Source organism: Mytilus edulis, chromosome 13 (genome assembly GCF_963676685.1).
Source record: "Mytilus edulis chromosome 13, xbMytEdul2.2, whole genome shotgun sequence".
NCBI lineage: Eukaryota > Metazoa > Mollusca > Bivalvia > Mytilida > Mytilidae > Mytilus > Mytilus edulis.
The window spans coordinates 33,243,793-33,264,331 of NC_092356.1; the positions used below are offsets into that span (position 1 = coordinate 33,243,793).

Genomic DNA, 20,539 nt, shown 5'->3' on the forward strand with positions numbered 1-20,539 from the left:
GCAATAGCATAATCGATCTAGTGGTATACATTTGTACATCAGAGATTAGTAGTACATATTTCCAAAACAGTAAAATATTAGCACTTTGACAACTTCAATTTGACTTTGCCCAAAAGAGAGAACAAGAAATGATACAAAGTTACTAAATATCTATTGTCATTTCCACCTTTTTTCTGCAATATTATTAGAATATGTATAAATATCGTTTCGATTAATCTGGGTGCCGTTTTTTTTTTTCAAAAAGATATAGGCGTTGGTTACGGAAAGTGTTAAATAGCCACAGAATTAGGGAAAAGATTATAAGAAATCTATAAAAAGTTATCGCTATCTGACGACAAAATAATGACTAAATGCAAAAGTCAACACATAATTGTTCCATCAATAGACCAAAAGTTTTACCCCAATTTTAACTAAAAGAGAGAGTAAACCCGTTTAAAGACCAATATTACTTCCAAAAATTCATTGACCAGTTTTCAAAGAGATAAACAACACTTCCAATGCTTTCTTTTTCGAAAGTAAATATGTTTGGATTAATAAAAACGGAAAATGTATGCAAATTACGTTGTTGAAATATATTTATTATTTTGAGGGACCTGGCTGTCAACCAATTTTTTTTCGAAACTTGATGTACTTGATGTAAACATTTTTAAAGATTTGACGTCTCTGGAGGCATTGTTAGTAACTCGATTCACAAAAGAAATATTTGACTCCATGCGTTGCTGGTTTCCAATCGCAATGATTTGATTTATCTTTTGGGAAAACTTTGCCATTTTTTAACGATATATAAATGTTTGTCAATTCGATTTAATATATGTAAAATGTACAATTGTAAAGAAATAACAAATAAGAACTTTTAGATTAATGTTTTTGGATTGTTCATACAAGTTTGGGGATGGGTATTATTTCAATGGGGAGGTTTCTCTGTATCTGTTTATGACAATATAGTTTACAGGTGCAAAGATGAGACCAAACCTTAAGAAATTGAGGTCAATGAAGAGTTGATAAAACTAAAGGGTTAAACGTATAACCAAATCCGAGCAAATAATTAAATATGTTCATACTGTACATTCTACTATTTTTATGAACGAAAAAAAAATGACGTTTAGATTGACTTTTAATCGAAAGATATATCTATGTTACTTGGCGAAAAAAGTAATAAAGTGGCGAAAAATATATTGTTTTGGCGAAAGGGGAAACCCAATTTGGGAACAATATAGGTATCACTAGTAACCCGAATTTAGCTTGAACGGACAAAAACGTGTTAACGCTATTGAAATGAGATTAATCGTCATTTGATAAAGATTGACAAAAATTGAAAATTATTTTTAATTCATTTCAATTCATTTCAATTCATTTTAACGCCAGTCAAATAGATTTCTTTGCGGCCAATCAATTGAAATCAAGTTGGTGGTAATGTACGTCAAACTAATAGGCCACGCCCCCGTTAAAAACTATTTCAAACTGGCATCAATTCGTTTTAAACATCGTTGAGACCCGAGCATTGTACAGGTAAATCACTCAAGCAAAACATCCTTGATTTATGTATCGTTTATATTTTTTTCAAATTTTATCGAATTTAGTAAAATGCGTGTATTCTTAGTAAAGTTGATACTTCACAATTTTTTACAAATGAATGAACAATACACGTGACATTTAAGAAATTTTGAACAGATATATCATGTTAAGGAGGAGTATTTGCGAAAAATACCAGTCGAGAGAATGTTAAATTTCACGAGCCGTAAGGCGAGGGAAATTCATTCTCAAGACTGGTATTTTTCGCAAATACCCCTCAATAACATGATATATCTGTTTAATTACACCGAATGTTAATGTACTAAAACGCATTGATGATCGTGGCGTTACAAGCGTCCGGTCGGATAGAGTATGTTTTGGCAAATACCACGGCAGAGAGGGTAAAAAAGGCATATCCTTTTAGCAAATACCCCGGCGGCGTTAAAAATGAACGATATTCATTTGATAACAGTAAATTGGTGAAAAATACAGTGGCTATTAATCAATCAAAACCCCGGATTCTTACATAAGGTGTTATTATAATAAAAATATTAAAATATTGATGCACGGTTTAAAAAATGTGAATCTGTTGAAAATAAAATAGTAAGATGTATAACATAATTTGAATTTGCCAAAATGCAGTAGATATTTATCTCACATATTCGTTTAAAAAATTGATAAGTGCTATTAAAACTCGTGAAATGTAAGTAACGTGTGGTCTCTTGCAATTACTTACGAAACTTTAAGTATTCCTGTATATTTACCGTTTCTGTTTTTCTGTTTTACTATATTGTACTCGTAAATTAAATATGTCACGGAAATAAAAGTAACTTCACAGAAATTATTCATTGCGTATATAATTTAAATCTTATATTTTCGGTAAACAACAAATATTCACTAGCTGTATATTAATATATGAAATAGCTTGTAATGAAAAACAATGTGTTGTTAAATAATAAAATTAATGAAGATAATGTTGACATTTGTTGAATTTAATAAACAGTTAAGTCTTGCTCAAAATTGTAAATGAAGTAACAGATCAATGAACTTTTAAAACTGTGTTAAATTGTAATACCGGTCGCTGGAGCAAAACAGGTGTAAATTGTGGAAAAGCAGCAAAATCAAACGAGCATATTGAAGCGTTGTTACGATTCTGGAAAGGTATATTATCGTGCTACCATGCACCGTGACGTACAAAAATTCTTGTAATAAAAGAACATGTATCCTGTATATATGAGATCAATTTTAGTTTGCGATAACAACGGGTAGGTTTAAGTTAAACGATCTTGACTAGCTATTAGTCGGCATTTTCTTACGCCTTTTAATACATTTCAAAAAAACGATATTTCCGTTTGAGGCATCTAATTCTATCTTATAAATTGAAATGACCATACACATTGTAAACAAACAAGAACGGAAAAGAAACAATTCTGCAATGTTGCTCTCATATTATTTTATTAGCTATATTTTACCAGTAATTTCTAAAAACTAATATTTCATCTAGGTGCTCTCGTTGAAGTTCGCGTTACATATTAAAATGAATTTCATTGGTCGGAAAGTTTGCAAACTTTCAATCCAGGTGTTCTCATCGAGGTCCGCGTTCATGTTACAATTCGATACGTAATATGAAAGTCCAATATGGTACAAATGTTTAGACTATGATGTCCGAGTTAACAAATAGAATTTAGAAAAATAACACTTCATTCCACGGGAAAATTAATTCTATTTATTCACTAATTTCAATAATTGATTAACTTGAACTTTGAAACAGTTACATTAATATATCTGTTCGCACCCTTTAATCTAAGGTCATTAAATCTAAATCACTTAATAAAATTATTTGCTTCAATATTTTTCAATCAATAAATTGCAGGACTGAATGGAATAAAACATAAATAAAAAACATTTTTTTAACACCAGTAGACTGTCCAGTGGTTGTTCCGTAGATAAGAACTCCGATTTGTTTGACGAGACATGCTTTTTAATTGGGACATATGGTTTGAACCCCCTTTTTTCTGTAATCAGTTGTTGTCGTTGTTGTGTAATATCTTTTTTATATAAGTATTATACATCAATCAGGCCGTTAGTTGTTTGAATTTATATTTGTAATTTTGGGAACTTTTATAAATGATTATGCGGTTTGGGTTTTGCTCTTTGTTGAATGCTGCATGGTGATCGAATTATATAAATGTCTGAGAGTATAACTTAAACACGCTAAATAATACATTATAAAAGTTCTGTTATATTTTAAATAGAAATACGCGTTATTTCGCTAAACAAATAAGCTTCATCAGGCGTGTGCTTCTTTCAAGGTGAAATCATATATATATATGCACTTTTTATGACTTATCTGTTATAAGACAGACAAGATTTTACGACTTATGTAACATCTATTTAAGTCCGCGTTACACGTGCCATAGATGTAATGGTATTACGTTTATGTACATTTTAATGTCTCTCGAACGACAAAAATTATCGTTAATTATGTCGTATACGTATTAAGTGATTGTTTTATGAAAAAAAAAGGTTTTTCAGGGGGTGTTTTTTTTATTGGGGCGGCTTGGTACCGACATTTGACAAAATCATGCAAATAGTGATACAAGCAAGGGATTTGGCATAGACGTTCATTAGGCAGTACTTTATCATATAAGAAGGGTAGCCAACATGTTTTCGATTTTTTTCACGGTGGCCATCTTGAATTCAAAATTGACATCATTTTGCTCAATCGTGGAGATCGAAAAACTGTTCTTACCATTTTCAACGCTACATATGTCATGAAAACTATTTGAAGTACAATAAAATGATATGAAAAAATGTCAAACAGACAACAATTGTAAAACCAAAATCACCACTCTCGGTTTGGGTCGAAAAAGTTCGTTTACTCGAGTGAAATAATAGTGGTATAGATATACGATCAAAATTTCCGTTTGATATATCGGTAATTATGTTAGACATGCTTGAGGAATGATTAGTGTAATAATCTACAATATTTTCCGATGTATTCGGTTTTAACAGCTACATGAACACAATGTTGTACAGGTCAAGCCATCTTTGTAACACTTACAATTACCAATACAAGTTTTCTTGCAGCCACATTTGTGTAACTCCTGGCAAGATGCAGCAATTGCTGCTAATTGTGTCCAATGAGGAATCCACATTCCATCTGCGTTCTCCTTAACCCATCCCCAATCACCAGGACTAGGTAGATATTGATTATGTGTGACTGCCTGTCCCCATACATGGCCATCTCGGTATGTAGCTTGTTTGGTATGATCAAGCAGGTCAGCTCTAGTGGGTCGATTGGTGTCATACTGTCTTTGCTTGCGTGCAAATAGTTCAAGTCTGGATTCGTTGATGTCAAATGTTGTTGTAACTGTCGTACATAACCACAACAAATGCTTCTATTAACTCCATTTCAGCGTCACTTACCAATACAGGTTTCTTAATCGTTCAAAAACCTCAGTTACATCATTAAATATTTCCCACTTCATGACATCTCAATATGTAATCCACCGAACGTAACAACGAATTTGTTTTCACCGTATTCATTTGGCCATTCCCATTGAATTTGCTTTGCCAAAACAAATAGCGGTTGGTCTGCTGTAATCACTGGAGTTTGACCAGGATTAAGAAACGACACAACATCCCTGAGCTTATCCATCGAAAGTTTTATGGTAGCAAATGAGTGAGCTTGTTCTTGAAATAATGACATTAAGCAGCTAAGACTCATTTCAACAGTTGGTCCACGAAATGATGACCATGAAATATTTTCGGACGTAATATCTTCACTTGTTAACCTCACCGTATTTAACCACTCATACTCATTTTGCAAACTCATGAATAGATAATTGTGGTTAAGTATATTAGTAATATCGTCAGGCAGAATGAGAGGTTCTGGTTTTGTTTTAAGATATGCAGGTTTTATATTCATATAATCAGCAGGGAGTTCAGGTACCTTTTTAGATTTTGGTTTATGTATAGGTAATATTAACTCATCCCTTCTAAGGTCGATATTATCTTTAATGGGATGTTAAAAATAGAGATTCCGGTCCCATGAAAAGATGATTTTGATAATGTTGAGCTTGGGTTGTGGTCTATGTTGTCGACTGCAGCTGTGGTAAACACTTTGCCCTTTAATAAAGGTGGGCATACAACACCTTCATTTAAATAACGTTCAACAACAGCTTCACCTAGTTGAGTTGAAATTTCCAGTACCCGATCGTAAGAGATACATAACCCATGTTGAAATAATGTATCTATAAGATGTCTTTTCCTGGTTTTTTTATATAAGAGTAACAGTCCAAGATATACACAAAATGGTGTCTCACGATCAGCTGAATGTCTTTGTTGTACTGTCACCTTTTGGCTGTTTGGGTTATAATTAAACATTAAAAGTTGGACCACAGCTATGTCAGACTTTGTAAAAACGTTCACTAACTGCGATTTGATATCAGGTCCATGTTCTATCATTTTCACCAACTGTAACAAAGGTGGGGGTATGCTATCATCGATATCTTCAGAGACCAAGGATCCAGAAAATGTTGTCTTCGTTGTAGCTACATGTAATTGGCAGCGAATCAATTCGGCCGTCTTTGTCATATGCATGGTGTCATTATAATCACAAGCAAACGCTATAGCTGGTCCTATATCTTTTTCAAACATCAAAAGTACATCTCTGACCTTTAGGTGTGCTTCCAATTCTAGCATCTTTTGCAATAGCTTGTCCTTCAGTCGAGTAGAATGTACCTGTGCAGAAGAAGAACCAAGGTGTGCCAATTTTTCCCCGTACAGGTTTGCCACGTCTGCTAATCGAAACATAACCGACTCTTCAGAGTTTCTTTGAGTTTCAAAAAGGTATGTGACCAGCTCAGCTAATGCAGTTTCTTTCATTATAGTTTCCTCCTGTGTGCAACTGCTTTCGATCTCTGTTTGTCTCTTTGGTCTCTCTTTTTTTATATACAGCTGCGAGAAAATACGGGTGGTACTTCATCTCTTGTGCTATAACATCACCACTACTCAGCTTTGCCAACAGTTGTTTATCCTGAAGAGATGTTGCACAATCCATTAGTCTTTAGTTTAGTTTCATTGTCATTGCCTCTCTTAAGACAGACAAAGGCCACTCTTTATCACAAATGAAACATTTATGCACAATTTCAACTGGATGTTTTGTTGATCTTTAATAGAACAAGGAGTACACCTAAAAAGTTTAGGAGACGTACAATCACCAGAACTTCCAGATGGTATCGGTGACATATTGCGTTTCTGGGCTCTCTGAAGTTTAGTATTATTGAACTGTATCTAAACAAATTATGGTGCTTGGCATTTTCTTTTTTCATTGTGCTTTCAATACCTTCTCCGTGGTTTAACGCCGAATATCAAGAGGGATAGGTAGGGCATTTAATTCATGAAAAAGGTGGATATTTTTGCCTAACATTGTATTTCCTTTGTCGGACGATTTCAGTAGGTCTGTTGTGACCTCCTGACACAAACAACATTTTGTCCAATCAGTTTACCAACTATCAGCTGAAGAAGCTGATAAGTGAATTCTTTTAGCCATTTCAAAAACTAAGTAACTATTATATAAACAAAAGTAATCAACAATGAACTTATAGAACAATAACGCAAATATTATCTGAGCAATAAATAAATGCAAGAGCAAACTATAACCGAGTGAAACTATTAGAGAAGTGCAAGAAGAGTGTGTGTCTGTAACATGAATAAATTTAGGCAACACAGGGAAACGTCACAGATAAAATTCTAGAAATTGTATAAAATTCAAGATAACTTTTCTAATTATGTTATTTGATGTATTAACAACAGTATTATTATAGAAGTGTGTTAGTAATAGGGATAGCATTCCTTCAAATCAATATCCGATCAGAATTGTAAATAAAACTTCGTAACTAAAAATATGAACGGTGGATAGACAAGTACCGAGACACGTCTTATAACAATGAGAACACACACTCTCAAAAAGGTTAACTAGAATAAAATTACTCCCTCTATTGGTCCATAGCCTATTGAACCTAATGTAGCAATCGAAGATTAGTAAGAGATTTGTGGAATATAACGACTGACATTATTTGGGTTATAAAACAGTTATATTCGGGATATTCATAAAACCAGGAGTGGGTTATCGACCGTTATTTGACCGAAAGTGATACTTAATCTTATATAACAATGATTTACTCCATTTTGCAACATTTTGGATACAATACAAACAAAACGGGCCATACATATGATGTCTGTTCCCTGTGAAGACGTCATTTCGAAAATCCAAGATGGCCGCCATGATCGGATGATTTTTTTTTTCATGGCTACCCCCCTAATATGATCACATACACCTACAGGCATGTTCTTACAGAGTTTCATGCTTGTATCACCATTTGCATGATTTGTGTGGTAAGCTGCTTAACTATTTATGTATATTTCTAAATAAAAACTAATATTTCATCACGGTGCTCTCGTTGAAGTTCGCGTTACATATTAAAATGAATTTCATTGGTCTGAAAGTTTGCAAACTTTCAATCCGGGTGTTCTCATGGAGGTCCGCGTTCATGTTTACATTCGATACGTAATATGAAAGTCCAATATGGTACAAATGTTAAGACTCTACGATGTCCGAGTTCTGGCCGAAAAAATAATTGATAGCACTTATAAGACATAATGTTAGAACATTTGTCTTTTGTTGAAGTCGACACGTCTCCCTCTCAGTTTAGATGTCTTTCGGTTATTTTTGTAGTTCGGTTGCTGTCTCATTGGTGTATACCTTGCATCTCCTTTTTTTCGTGCATCACTTATTTATCATGTGCACTGATGGCTGAAAAAAAATCTGATCATATACATATGATAGCACTGCCTGTCACGTTTGTTTTGCATCAAATAGAGCGGTTTGATTTGTATTTGAATGTTTTCTACTTAACGTCTAGTGGCAAATATAATTTCACGCATAATACAGCCATTATGTCAGTAAATCCAATGTCAAAGCTAAGGCACATCTGACGAATGAATGTGATGAGGTCCAGCTTAAAAAGGTAAAAAAATTAGCACTTCGGAAGCTGTCAAAAGATTTCAAGACCCCCTTAAAATAAAATTGTCCATATTTTGAGTTAGAGCTGATGGAGTTTTCTATAATTTTGATATAATTTGTCCCAAAAGTAGTACAACACACTGTAAAAATATTATTGAGAAAGCGCAGGTGGGATTTTTTTAAATTTTCATTTATAGTCTAAAAGAAATGCTCTACGAAATAACTGTGTACTCGGACCAATTACAATGGCTACTTCACACTTACGTCATTCGTTCAACTTACATTGTATCATACATGTATCTCCGTATGTGTAGTTTAAGGTTCTATATCAAAGATATTACATACGATTTTGACATTGCATTTTTTCTATAAAAAATTATCAAAAATGTATGCTCATATACTTGTAACTCTATGTGCTTACCTAAAATGTATTGAACATGTTGAATATGTAAATGTTTATGTCGATTTTTTTCTTTAAATGTTTGCCAAAAGAAAAAAATTCCGAAAAAAAGAGAATCCATCACATCAAAAGACCTCCTTTGTGCACTAATAGCAAAAAATAGCACTAAGGACCGGTTGGAATGATACACTTGACACAAAGGACATTGCATTTAGAAGTAGACGTTGTAAAATTAAATAATTTCAAATTTTATTATCATATCTTTAGTAATCAAAAAGTTATTTAATGTTTTATCGACACGTGCCACACTCAGTTGAATGTAATATATAGAAATTCATGTTCGTTCAACCTTGATCCGTTTTGAATACACTAATATACTGATGATTAAAAATGTCTATATTATGTTATTTCATGTTGTTTTTTTTTCTCGTTTAGTTGTTACTGCCGAATCCATTTTGTTTTTCTGTCTGTTATAGTTTTTACTTCTATGTAAATTCTACTAATTTTTGTTTTTATTTTTGTTTGTTTTTATTTCGTTTGCTTGTTCCGGAAGTTCACTTTATTTTTAAGTTCTCTTGTCATGTTTTATTAAAATATTTTAAAATAGTAAAAAATATACACATATTAAAATAGAGTTTGTTTACAAACCCATACTGATATAGAAGATGCATATATTTCGCAAAGTTTATTACAAAGACGAGACATAGAGATCATATACATTCCGTCTTCTGCGTTCACAAATATTCACTCTGTGGTTAAAGTGTTTTAAACTTGAATAACTTTCTTAAACTATCCTGGATTTCTACCAAACAAGGAAAGAAGCTTGTTTTTGATCATAAGACAACTTTCAGATGTAAATATTGTAAAAAAAAACGTTTATCCGTATTTTTATTTATACCTGAACTTAGTTTTTCTGTAAGCTTAGATACATTCACTGTGGTAAAAGTCTAAAAAAAATCATATTTTCATGTCGGGGCCTTTTATTACACTGTTAACGATGTAGCTGTTTTAAAATATGACCAAAAAGATAACTGTTTTTGTATTCGCATTCGGCATTGAGTATGTCGTAAAACTTAAAAAATCGGATTTCTTGTCGGACATTAAAGATGTTATTTTAACATTCACTAATTTAAAAAATAGAAGTCGAAACTATTGCAAACAAGACGATTTTAATTTTGAAAATATCAATTTCCCCCAACTTAGTAGCAATTTACCAAATTCATCTGCAGATTGGATATATATGTCCCAGCTCATATGGTATCCAATAGCTTGCAACTGCTTCTAATACTTTTTAAAAGGTCACGCGTGTCTGAGCAGAAAGTTGAAGAACCAGGTTTTGTCAAAGAACGGCTGGTCCTTTTTCTAAAAAGATTTTCATCGGAAGATACCAAAATAAATATTCCGTACCAACTTCACAAATCAAATATGATGATCTTGAAGTATAGATTCCATGAACTGACGTTGGTTAGTATCATGATGACGTGTTATATAGTTCTTTTATTGTAAATTATTGATCTTTATTGTTTAGTCTATTTTTTGTAAAAAGTGAAAGAACAAATCTAATTTTAAGTCCTTAATCAATTCCAAAATCAATAGCTCACACAAATCTAACGAACTGATAACATTGCCGAAGGAGGTGTTAACTGTATCTATTGAAGACAAGGTAGTTTACTTGACCAGAGATGTACGAATCATTTCAAGTTGACACTTTTTTTAACCCCTTTGAAAAGCTATTTCCGTGCGACTTTTTTCTAATTTATCCTAATTTATGATAATTAATCATATGCAAATCAATACAAAATACGTATAAAACATATATAAATCAATACAACGAAAAATTAGAATTTGCGTGTAGTTTTATTGAATTCAAATCTTTACTTTTGATCATAGCTCTAAAACAGTACCTCATTTGGTAAAGTTATTGAAAGTCATGCTGAATGATGAAAACATGCAATTTTCAAAGCAGTATCACTTTTAAAAATCAGTTGATTCATAAAAACACACAAGAAACCGTTATGCAAAACATGATATTGAAAAGGATTTTATGTGGTTAATATGGACAACTTAGGTAACTGAATAAAAAATTCTGGACTGATATTTAACCTGCACAATTTTGCAACATTTGTCTTTTTACATCTTGCACCGTGTAAAATTCAACATAAATTTCACATATAACAGCTCGATATCAAAAAGATGAAATGATGTTTCAATATGTGAGGTAAGAAGTACCAAATATAAGTATAGATATACTGGTATCGTTGTAGCTGTTTTAAAATATGGTCACTTTGAAAATTGTTCTTGTATACAAATCTGGCATTGTGTATGTAAACACACTGTTGAACTACCAGATCTAATAGAAAACCTTGAGTATGTTATTTTTAACACATTTATATCATTTGAGTCATACATTAATTATATACTAAACATCTGTAAACATTTAATTCAGTTTTCACACAGATATAGCACACGTTTAAGTTGTTCTTCATTTTCCAATTAAATATTATTGCATTGATGAATATGAAATATTTTATGCAAAAATAAACATTTTAAAAATATTGTCCAACAATATTTTAAAATATGGATTGTTTTAGTTTGTAGAATGTTTAAAGACCACCATTTTGATAAAAATAAACAAATGTCGTTTAAATGTATCCTATCGAATAGATCAGATAACTGAATGTCATTAATTGCCATTTTTTTAAAGATATATTAATTTGTGTCACTTAGAATTAGTATTACAAGTAAAATAAGTAATATGCAAGAAATAACAAATACAGACTTTCGATTTATGTTATTGCATTGCTGGTATAAGGTAAGGGGTCTGAATTTGTAAATGGAGAGGTTTGTCTATATCTGTTTAGGACAAAGACGACAGCATTCTTAATCAAATTGAGATAAAACCTTGATCAGGAGGAATAGCAATATCGATCTTTTTATGTTTCAACTAACCAAATACAACCACTTGGATGTAATTTAATTGTATGTATATTTGAACAGCACACGATTTGAGTGTCGATGTAAAACACGTTCCTCTGTCACCCTCAAACAGTGACGTTACAAAATAACAATGAAAATAAACTTTACAAATAATCTAAAGAAATTTATTTAACAACTCAACATGAAGGATCTGTCAGTAATACCTTTAATTGGTTTTCAAACAGATATTCTACACTTCAACTTTTCTTCTTTTTCTACTGTAAATATGTATGGATTGAGGAATACAAAATAGTTTATGCAAACATATGTTTAAAAAAATATTATTTTACAGGTGGCTGAGTTTTAATCAAATTGAAACGCTTGACGAAAATATCTTTAATGGTTTGACGGCTCTGACGGAATTGTAAGTTATTTGAATCCACAAACAACTGTTTGACCCATCTGATGCTGGTTTTCCATGCAATGATATAATTTATCTATTTTTTATATTTTTATTTTCGTGCACAGATATATTAATTTGTGTCAATTTGATTTTTGTATTATATGAAAAGTGTACAATTTAAAGAAATAACAAATAATGACTTTAGATTTATGATATTGTATTGCTGTTATTAGTTAAGGGGGATAGAAATTGTCACATTGGAGAGGTTTCCCTGTATTTATGTAGGACAATATAGTTTACAGGGAAAAAGATGACACAAGTCAAGCAAGCCTTAATTAAGAGTAATATCATTTTCGAACTGGTGCAATATATTTCTACATTTTTTTAGTAGTACATATTATCAGACCGATACAATATTTCCACTTTGGACCATTTAAGTTAACTGACTTGTCTATTGCCCAAAAATTAAATGAAGATTATATAAATAAACTCATCATATATACCAGGATTGAAATTATATATTTGCACAAGACGCGCGTTCCATAAAGCTATTGCATATCTATTACAGCCATTTGGTTTTTTTTTAATTGGCTGCACAATTCCTCAAAATATATCCAAAAAAAATACTTGTGTATCGTTTCAAATAAATAATTAAAAAAAATGTTAGAAAATGGATAAAACATTTTAAGTGAATTTAGTGAACATATTTTTTTTTGTAATGGGTCGTATCTTTCGTTGATTGTCTTGATTTTATGTTAATATAAAACATGCATTTATAAATGTTGATATATAATGATATTAAGCAAAAATTTAAATTGTTAAATTTCTGCTCTAAAACAGTATTTTCTTTGGCAAAATTGTCGTTTCTTACTACTGAATGAGAAAGGCGGAAAATTATCAGACCAATATCACTTCCCAAAAATATTTTGATAAAATAAATTTAAAGGAAATTGTTATGTAAAATATAATTTTGCGTCAAGTAGAGTATGAGGTTCAAAATGACAACTAAGGTAACTAAACTGAAAACGTTGTGCCAGCATACTTCGGGGGCTATTGTCTGCATGCACACAACCATAATTGAAGCTACTTAACGCCATGGCCATGATTTTGAAACTGCTTAAATGACAGAATAAATCAATCACGGTAGAAGACCACACGTATGATCTGCCAGCACTGCTGTAAAATATGGTCATTGAATTATTTGTTATTATATTAATCATTAATATTGCGGTAAAATTGTCTAAGAACAACGTTGATTTTTATAGATTTAAGGGCAGACATTGAAGATGTTTGTCTTTTAAGGATAATGTAAGACCTAATTGGAAAATAACTATGTATTATATTATGAAAATCTGTCACTATGTTTCTGTTGTTCCGTTGTTCTCCTTTTATAGTTGATGTGCTCCTCTTGGCTTTAGTTTGTAACCCGGATTTTTTTCCTCTCAATCGATTTATGACTTTTGAAAGCGCTATACTACTATTGCCTTAATTTGCAATATATCAACTAGTTTACAAACCGATATATTAGACATCCGCTGGCCAATGTATTGCCAATGTTAATCTGTTTGCATTTACGAATATGCCAAATGTAATGATGAAATACATTATGCTATATTGTAGGTCCCTACAGAACAATCAAATTACAAAATTCCCCATGTATTGATAGATTGCTCTTGTATTATAATACCCCTACTATTTTATTCATTGTTTTTAAAGTAAAATAAGTTTTTAAGAATGCAATAAAAATAATCAGTGTTTTATTTTTTTCTTCAAATAATGCAATTTTCCGAAAGATTTAAATACTGTTTAATTTATTTGGTATATCATATAAAGTCTACTGTTTTTAAAAAATGAGGATGCCGTTTAAATGATGCGATTTGATAGATCAGATAACGCAATGCCATCTGCATTTTGTCAATAGAGAGGTTACCATGTGACTCTCATGATACATTAGTTAACTGGAGTAGGAATGACAAACTGTTCAGTATAATTGAGATTAAACTTTAATAATGGGGAATTTAATAAATTATTCTCATTTCGAGCACAACCAAAATATAGTACTTTATGATCCGTTGTATTTGACTTTTTTTACCTACTTTTTAAAAACCGCCTGCGCATCTTAGATAAATGAATGAAGTTCGCTTTAATTTGATTTGGTATCATTTTAAGAAATAACATAGTAATAAGGACTTTTAGATTTATGTTATTGAATTGATAATCTTTCTTAAGTGACACGAGTTTAGTCAATGAAAATGTTGCCTTGATCTATGTTATGAAAAAAATAGTTTGTTTTTTGCTTTTTTTTAAATTGACTGCACAAATTCCTCAAAATATATACAAAATGATAATTGTGTATCGTTTCAAAAACATAATAAAAAAAAAATTGTAAGAAAATTGATAAAACAGTTAACAGTTAAAGTGAATTAAGAAAACATAGACTGTCTTGTAATATATCCTATCTTTCGTAAATTATCCGGATTTTATATTAATATAAAGCATGCATTAATAAATATTGATATATAATGATATAAAGCAAAAATTAAAATTGTTCAATTTCTGCTCTAAAACTGTTTTTCATTTGGCAAAGTTGTCGTTACTTACTACAGAATGAGAAAGGCTGGATTCGTTAAGGTGTCCATAAAAATGTACGGAGTTTCATTTCAAATCTTTACTCTGTTGGAGCAGTTTCTGCGTGCCCACTCCTGTAAAAATACGATTTGATTATTGATTTAATTTTGACATTTATGAAAGTTTACAAATAAGATTTATAAATGTGTATTCATTGAATTTGGTATTAAAAGTTAACTGTACATTTCCATGAAATCACAAAAAAGACTGTAAAACTTTATGTTATCGAAGTGTTTTCATAAACTCTCAGGTGATTTGATTTTTGTCAGTGGATACGTTACCCTGAGATAGTTATTTGAGCATAGACGACAGAATTAGAATTAGAATTAAAAACAAAATTTGATTAAGAGGAATATCATTTATTTATCGATCTTGTACTATACATTTGAATATCGTTGATTAGCATTTCCAGATCAGTAAAATCTTTGCACTTTTAGACTACTTCATTCTGAATTTTCCCCTAATATCAGTTATCATTTCCTCTCTTTTGCTGCAATATTCCTAAATTATATACACATTTTGTTTTGATTAAACTGAGTACCGTTTCTAAGAAATAAAAAAAAAATAAGAAATGGACGTTTATAAAAAAATAAAGATATGTAACGCGCGTCTGGTGCAAATATAAAATTCCAATCCTGGTACCTATGATGAATTTATTTACAACCACTGGGTCGATGCCAGTGCTGGTTGAGTTTTTATATCTCGAGAGTATCACCAGCCAAGTAGTCAGCACTTCTGACTTGAGTTATTGATATTTTAATAATTATAAATTAACTATTTACAAAACTCTGGATTTTGAAATACTAAGTTTTTCTACCTCAGGAATAGATTACCTTAGCTGTATTTGGCAAACATTTTAGGAACTTTTGGTCCTCAGTGCTCTTCAACTTCGAACTTTCTTTGGCCTTTTTTACATTTTTTTATTCGAGCGTCATTTTTTATTGATTGGTCAATAGAAAACGTTTTAGGACCAATACAACTCTCCAAAAATCCTTTGATAAAAAATACAAAGGAACCCACTGTGCAAAATATAATATATGGGTAACGGATTTAAGTTGGGTAAAACGGACACCTTAGATTATCAAAAATCAAGAATTATTGACTGATATTCTCCAAGTTTCTTTTTGAATATGATGTCTGCCTAGACATAATTCCATTTAGTTTAATCACCTATTAGCTTGAATTGGAGATGTTGTAATGAAGATTTACTGCAATATATCAACCAGTTAAAAATATATATATTTGACTTCCGTCGGCCCATTATTACTTTGACGAATACCCCTCTCTTTTTATTCATTATTTATTTCAAGTAACATAAGTTTGAGAAAGCAATATATATAATCACTGTTTTTACTTTTGAAAGACGTATTGCAATTTCGTAAAAGATGTTTTAATATCGTTTAATATATTTCGTATAATGTTTAAAGTGTGCCATTTTGATAAAATAAAAAGGTTGTTTGAATTGATGTTATTGAATATATCAGATATTAATATGTCAATCATTTGTCAATGGAGTGGTTACCTTGTATCTTTTTACGATTAAATAGATAACTGGAACAGGAATGACAAACTGTTGAGTATGATTAAGATTTATCTTTCCTTTTTCTATATTTGACTTTTTCATTTCTTTTCTCAGTTTTTCAAAAATCGTCTGCTAAGTTGAAAGTGAAATGTGAAAATTTAATTTTAATTTGATTTTAAAGTCAATAGAGAGGTTTCCTTATATTTTTTACGTCACGATAGATATCTGGATCCGGGATGAAACAATATTCTGATAAATAAACTTATCATAGCTACCCGCATTACAATTAGAAATTAAGACCAATATAAAGTTCAGAACCAAAGGTCACCGTATAGAATTCAACAATGAACAGAACGCATACCGCATAATTAGCTAGAAACGCCCCCTACATGGCAAATGTATCACTTGACTAATTTGCTGACATTCACATAAAAGGATCAAATTGCTGTGTAGATCGTTTAACACTTCTATAGTTAGATCGAACTGAAAATAGCAAAAAAAGAGATCTTATGTACTGATTTTGTGGTATGGGTAGATATTCCATATCCTTTGGTTTTTTTCCTATTTTATGTCTTTTATGAACACATCATACAAAACAAATGAAGTCAGTTGTAAAAGATCAAATACATCATTCTATTCCATGCAAAACCCGGACCACTTTTCCACCACAAAAAAAACCCCAGTACATTAGGATTGATTTCATGATACTTTAAGGTGATAAAAACTTTGTCACAGGAAAGTTTATCCTGTATCTGTTTAAAACAAGGTAGTTTACTTGAGCAGAGATGAACAAATCATTTCAAGAGGACAATACACATCTTTTGAGAGATATAACTTTACCAATTCGACTCTATGCGTCTTCTAATAGTAATTCACATTATCAGAACAACCACAACATTGTTCTTTGAACTATTTCCATGTAACATTTTCTATTTTCTTCTTATTAAGGATAATCAACCATATACAAATTAATATAAAATACGTATAATCAAATATCTATATTTAACGATCAAATTAAAATTTGTATGTAGCGCGAAAGTTTTTATTAAACTAAAATCTGAACTTTTCATCATAGCTCTAAAACAGTACCTCATTTGGCAAAGTTGTCGCAATCTCGCTTTCAAAAATAAAATCTATTGATCTGGTGGTATTCATTTGCACAACGGAGAGTAGTAATACATATTTCCCAAACAGTAAAATCTTGGCACTTTTACAACTTCAATTTGGCATTGTCCCAAAAATATAAAGCTACCAAATATCTATAGTAATTTCCCCCTCTTTTTCTGCAATATTCTTACAATATTTATAAATTTCATATTGATTCAACTGGTTACCGTTTCTTAAAAATACAAATTAAGATGATGTTCGTCTTTATGGAAATACAGAAGATATACATAAATTCTTACATTGGTACCAGTTGATTATCGGATTTATCCAATCGAGATGATTAAATAACCGAATTTTAAGGTCAGAGCAACTGGGAGGACTTTAAAGTTGATAATTTACAATCGTGATTGAATATATCCGATAATCCACGAATAACTATGTAATAATCAGTAACTCTAATGAATATCAAATACATTTTCATTTTTGATCGGCGAAAATTCCTCCCAGTAGCCTCCACATTCCACAAAATTGTCTATTGCGTTTAAACATGTTAGCATCTTTTGATTCATTCAGTCAGCTGGTAAAGGTTATGAACCGTAAACTCATTCAATCATCGTCTGAGATCATCGGCAACCACACGTTGATTAATTGTTTTATACATTGGTTACGGAAAGAGTTAAATAGCCACAGAATTAGGGAAAAGTTATTATAAGAAATCTATAAAAAGTTATCGCTATCTGACGACAAAATAATGACTAAATGCAAAAGTCAACACATAGTTGTTCCATCAATAGACCAAAAGTTTTACCCCAATTTTAACTAAAAGAGAGAGTAAAACCGTTTAAAGACCAATATTACTTCCAAAAATTCATTGACCAGTTTTCAAAGAGATAAACAACACTTCCAATGCTTTCTTTTTCGAAAGTAAATATGTTTGGATTAATAAAAACGGAAAAATGTATGCAAATTACGTTGTTGAAATATATTTATTATTTTGAGGGACCTGGCTGTTAAGCAATTTTTTTCTAAACCTGATGTAAACATTTTTAAAGATTTTACGTCTCTGGAGGCATTGTAAGTAACTCGATTCACAAAAGAAATATTTGACTCCATGTATTGCTGGTTTGCAATCGCAATGATTTGATTTATCTTTTGGGAAAACTTTGCCATTTTTTTAACGATATATAAATGTTTGTCAAGTCAATTAAATATATGTAAAATGTACAATTGTAAAGAAATAACAAATAAGAACTTTTCAATTAATGTTTTTGGATTGTTCATACAAGTTTGGGGGATGGGGACATTTTCAATGGGGAGGTTTCTCTGTATCTGTTTATGATAATACAGTTTACAGGTGCAAAGATGAGACCAAACCTTAAGAAATTGAGGTCAATGAAGAGTTGATAAAACTAAAGGGTTAAACGTATAACCAAATCCGAGCAAATAATTAAATATGTTCATGCTGTACATTCTACTATTTTTATGAACGAAAAAAAAATGACGTTTAGATTGACTTGCTTATAATTGAATGAATATGAAATCTTAAAGTTGTCTGAATTGTTCAATCTAGAATGGAGAGGTTACTCAATATCTTTTGATGACAAGATTGTTAGCTAGAGCAGGGAAGGTCAAATTCTTCTCAAATTGACATATAACCTTGTTTGGTGAAAAATCTCTATCTATTGTGCGCTATACATCTTTGAAAAGTAGTTCACATTTATCAATTTTGTATCTTAATTAGTAGAAAGTTTATTCTAACAGGAATGAAAAAAATCATTTCAAATTAACACCAAATGATGTAATTCAGTTTGGATATAGAAATACATTTTATGCAGAAATTCGTTTTAAAAAAAGGTATGTATACTACAACCAAATGGCAACACTTGTTGCCTAAATCTTTTTATGGCAAGATAGTGAATTGAAACCGGAATAAAATAAATATCCTGTGAAATAAATTATCATAGGTACCACGATTTAAAATGAAATCGAGACCAATACAAAAGTTCGCAACTCTAAGTCACCGCACGGAATTCAATAATGAACAAAACCCATACCGAATAATAAGCTACAAAAGGCTCCGAGATGACAAACGTGAAAAAAGTTCAAAAGAGAAAACTAACGACCTGGTTTATGTAAAAACAATAAACATAAAACAGGTTAGACATACATCAATATACAACAACCCTTGGTTATGTGCCGACATTATCCTTAAAGTATTAAATTCCTGTGTAGGTCTGATAACAGTCCTTAGAGGTACGTTCACCAGACAGTAAATAACAGAAAACGAATTGATATGTTTCAGATCTTTTATGAATGTATGTTATGAACCTTTATTTAATCATTCAAAATAGGCAAATCAAGTACACTATGCATGATTGATATATTATGGGAATTTTATGATAATTTAAGGTGATACGAAATTTGTCAATCGAGAGATTATCCTATAATAAAATTAACGGTACCAATTTTCTTGCACCAGATATACTGTTTAGGACAAAATGGTGTACTTAAGCAGAGATGACAGAATCATTTCAAATTCAGACTAAACATCAAAAAGGGATACCATTTTCCGGCGCTATTCGTCTTCGAAAAGTATTCACATTTTTTGAACAACCACAACATTGTATTTTGAAATATTTCCATGTGCATTCTCTATTTTCTCCTCCTTTAGGATAATTAACCAGATAAAAAGTAATTCAAAATATCTATAAACAAATATCAAAGTATAACGATACCATTTGAATTCGCGTTTAAAGCGAAAGTTTTTGTAAAACTAAAATCTGAACTTTGCATCGTACAAATTTAGCTCTAAAACAGTCCTTCATTTGCCAAACTTGTGGGAAGTTACTAATGAATAAGAAAGGGAAACCATTTTTAAAGCAAAACCACTTCCCACTATACACTCATTTGATAATAAAAACACAAAGAAACCATTGTGCCAAATGTAATACATGAATGTAGGATTTTATGGGTTTTAACATGGACAACTTAGGCAATTGAATTAAAACTTAAGGACTGATA

The 20,539-nt window shown here is 31.0% G+C and overlaps 2 protein-coding genes across 2 annotated transcripts in view; both read left to right on the forward strand.

Moving 5' to 3' along the window:
• LOC139500902 (uncharacterized) overlaps nt 1–20,539 on the forward strand; it is a 336,961-nt gene that overhangs the window by 143,509 nt on the left and 172,913 nt on the right. The gene's annotated exons all lie outside the window — the stretch shown is intronic.
• Nucleotides 1–20,539, forward strand: part of LOC139501836 (leucine-rich repeat-containing protein 15-like) — a 167,502-nt gene that overhangs the window by 124,141 nt on the left and 22,822 nt on the right. Inside the window, exon 9 of the mRNA XM_071291060.1 lies at nt 12,211–12,282. Coding sequence (XP_071147161.1) covers nt 12,211–12,282 — 72 coding nt within the window. The remainder of the gene's footprint in view (nt 1–12,210; nt 12,283–20,539) is intronic.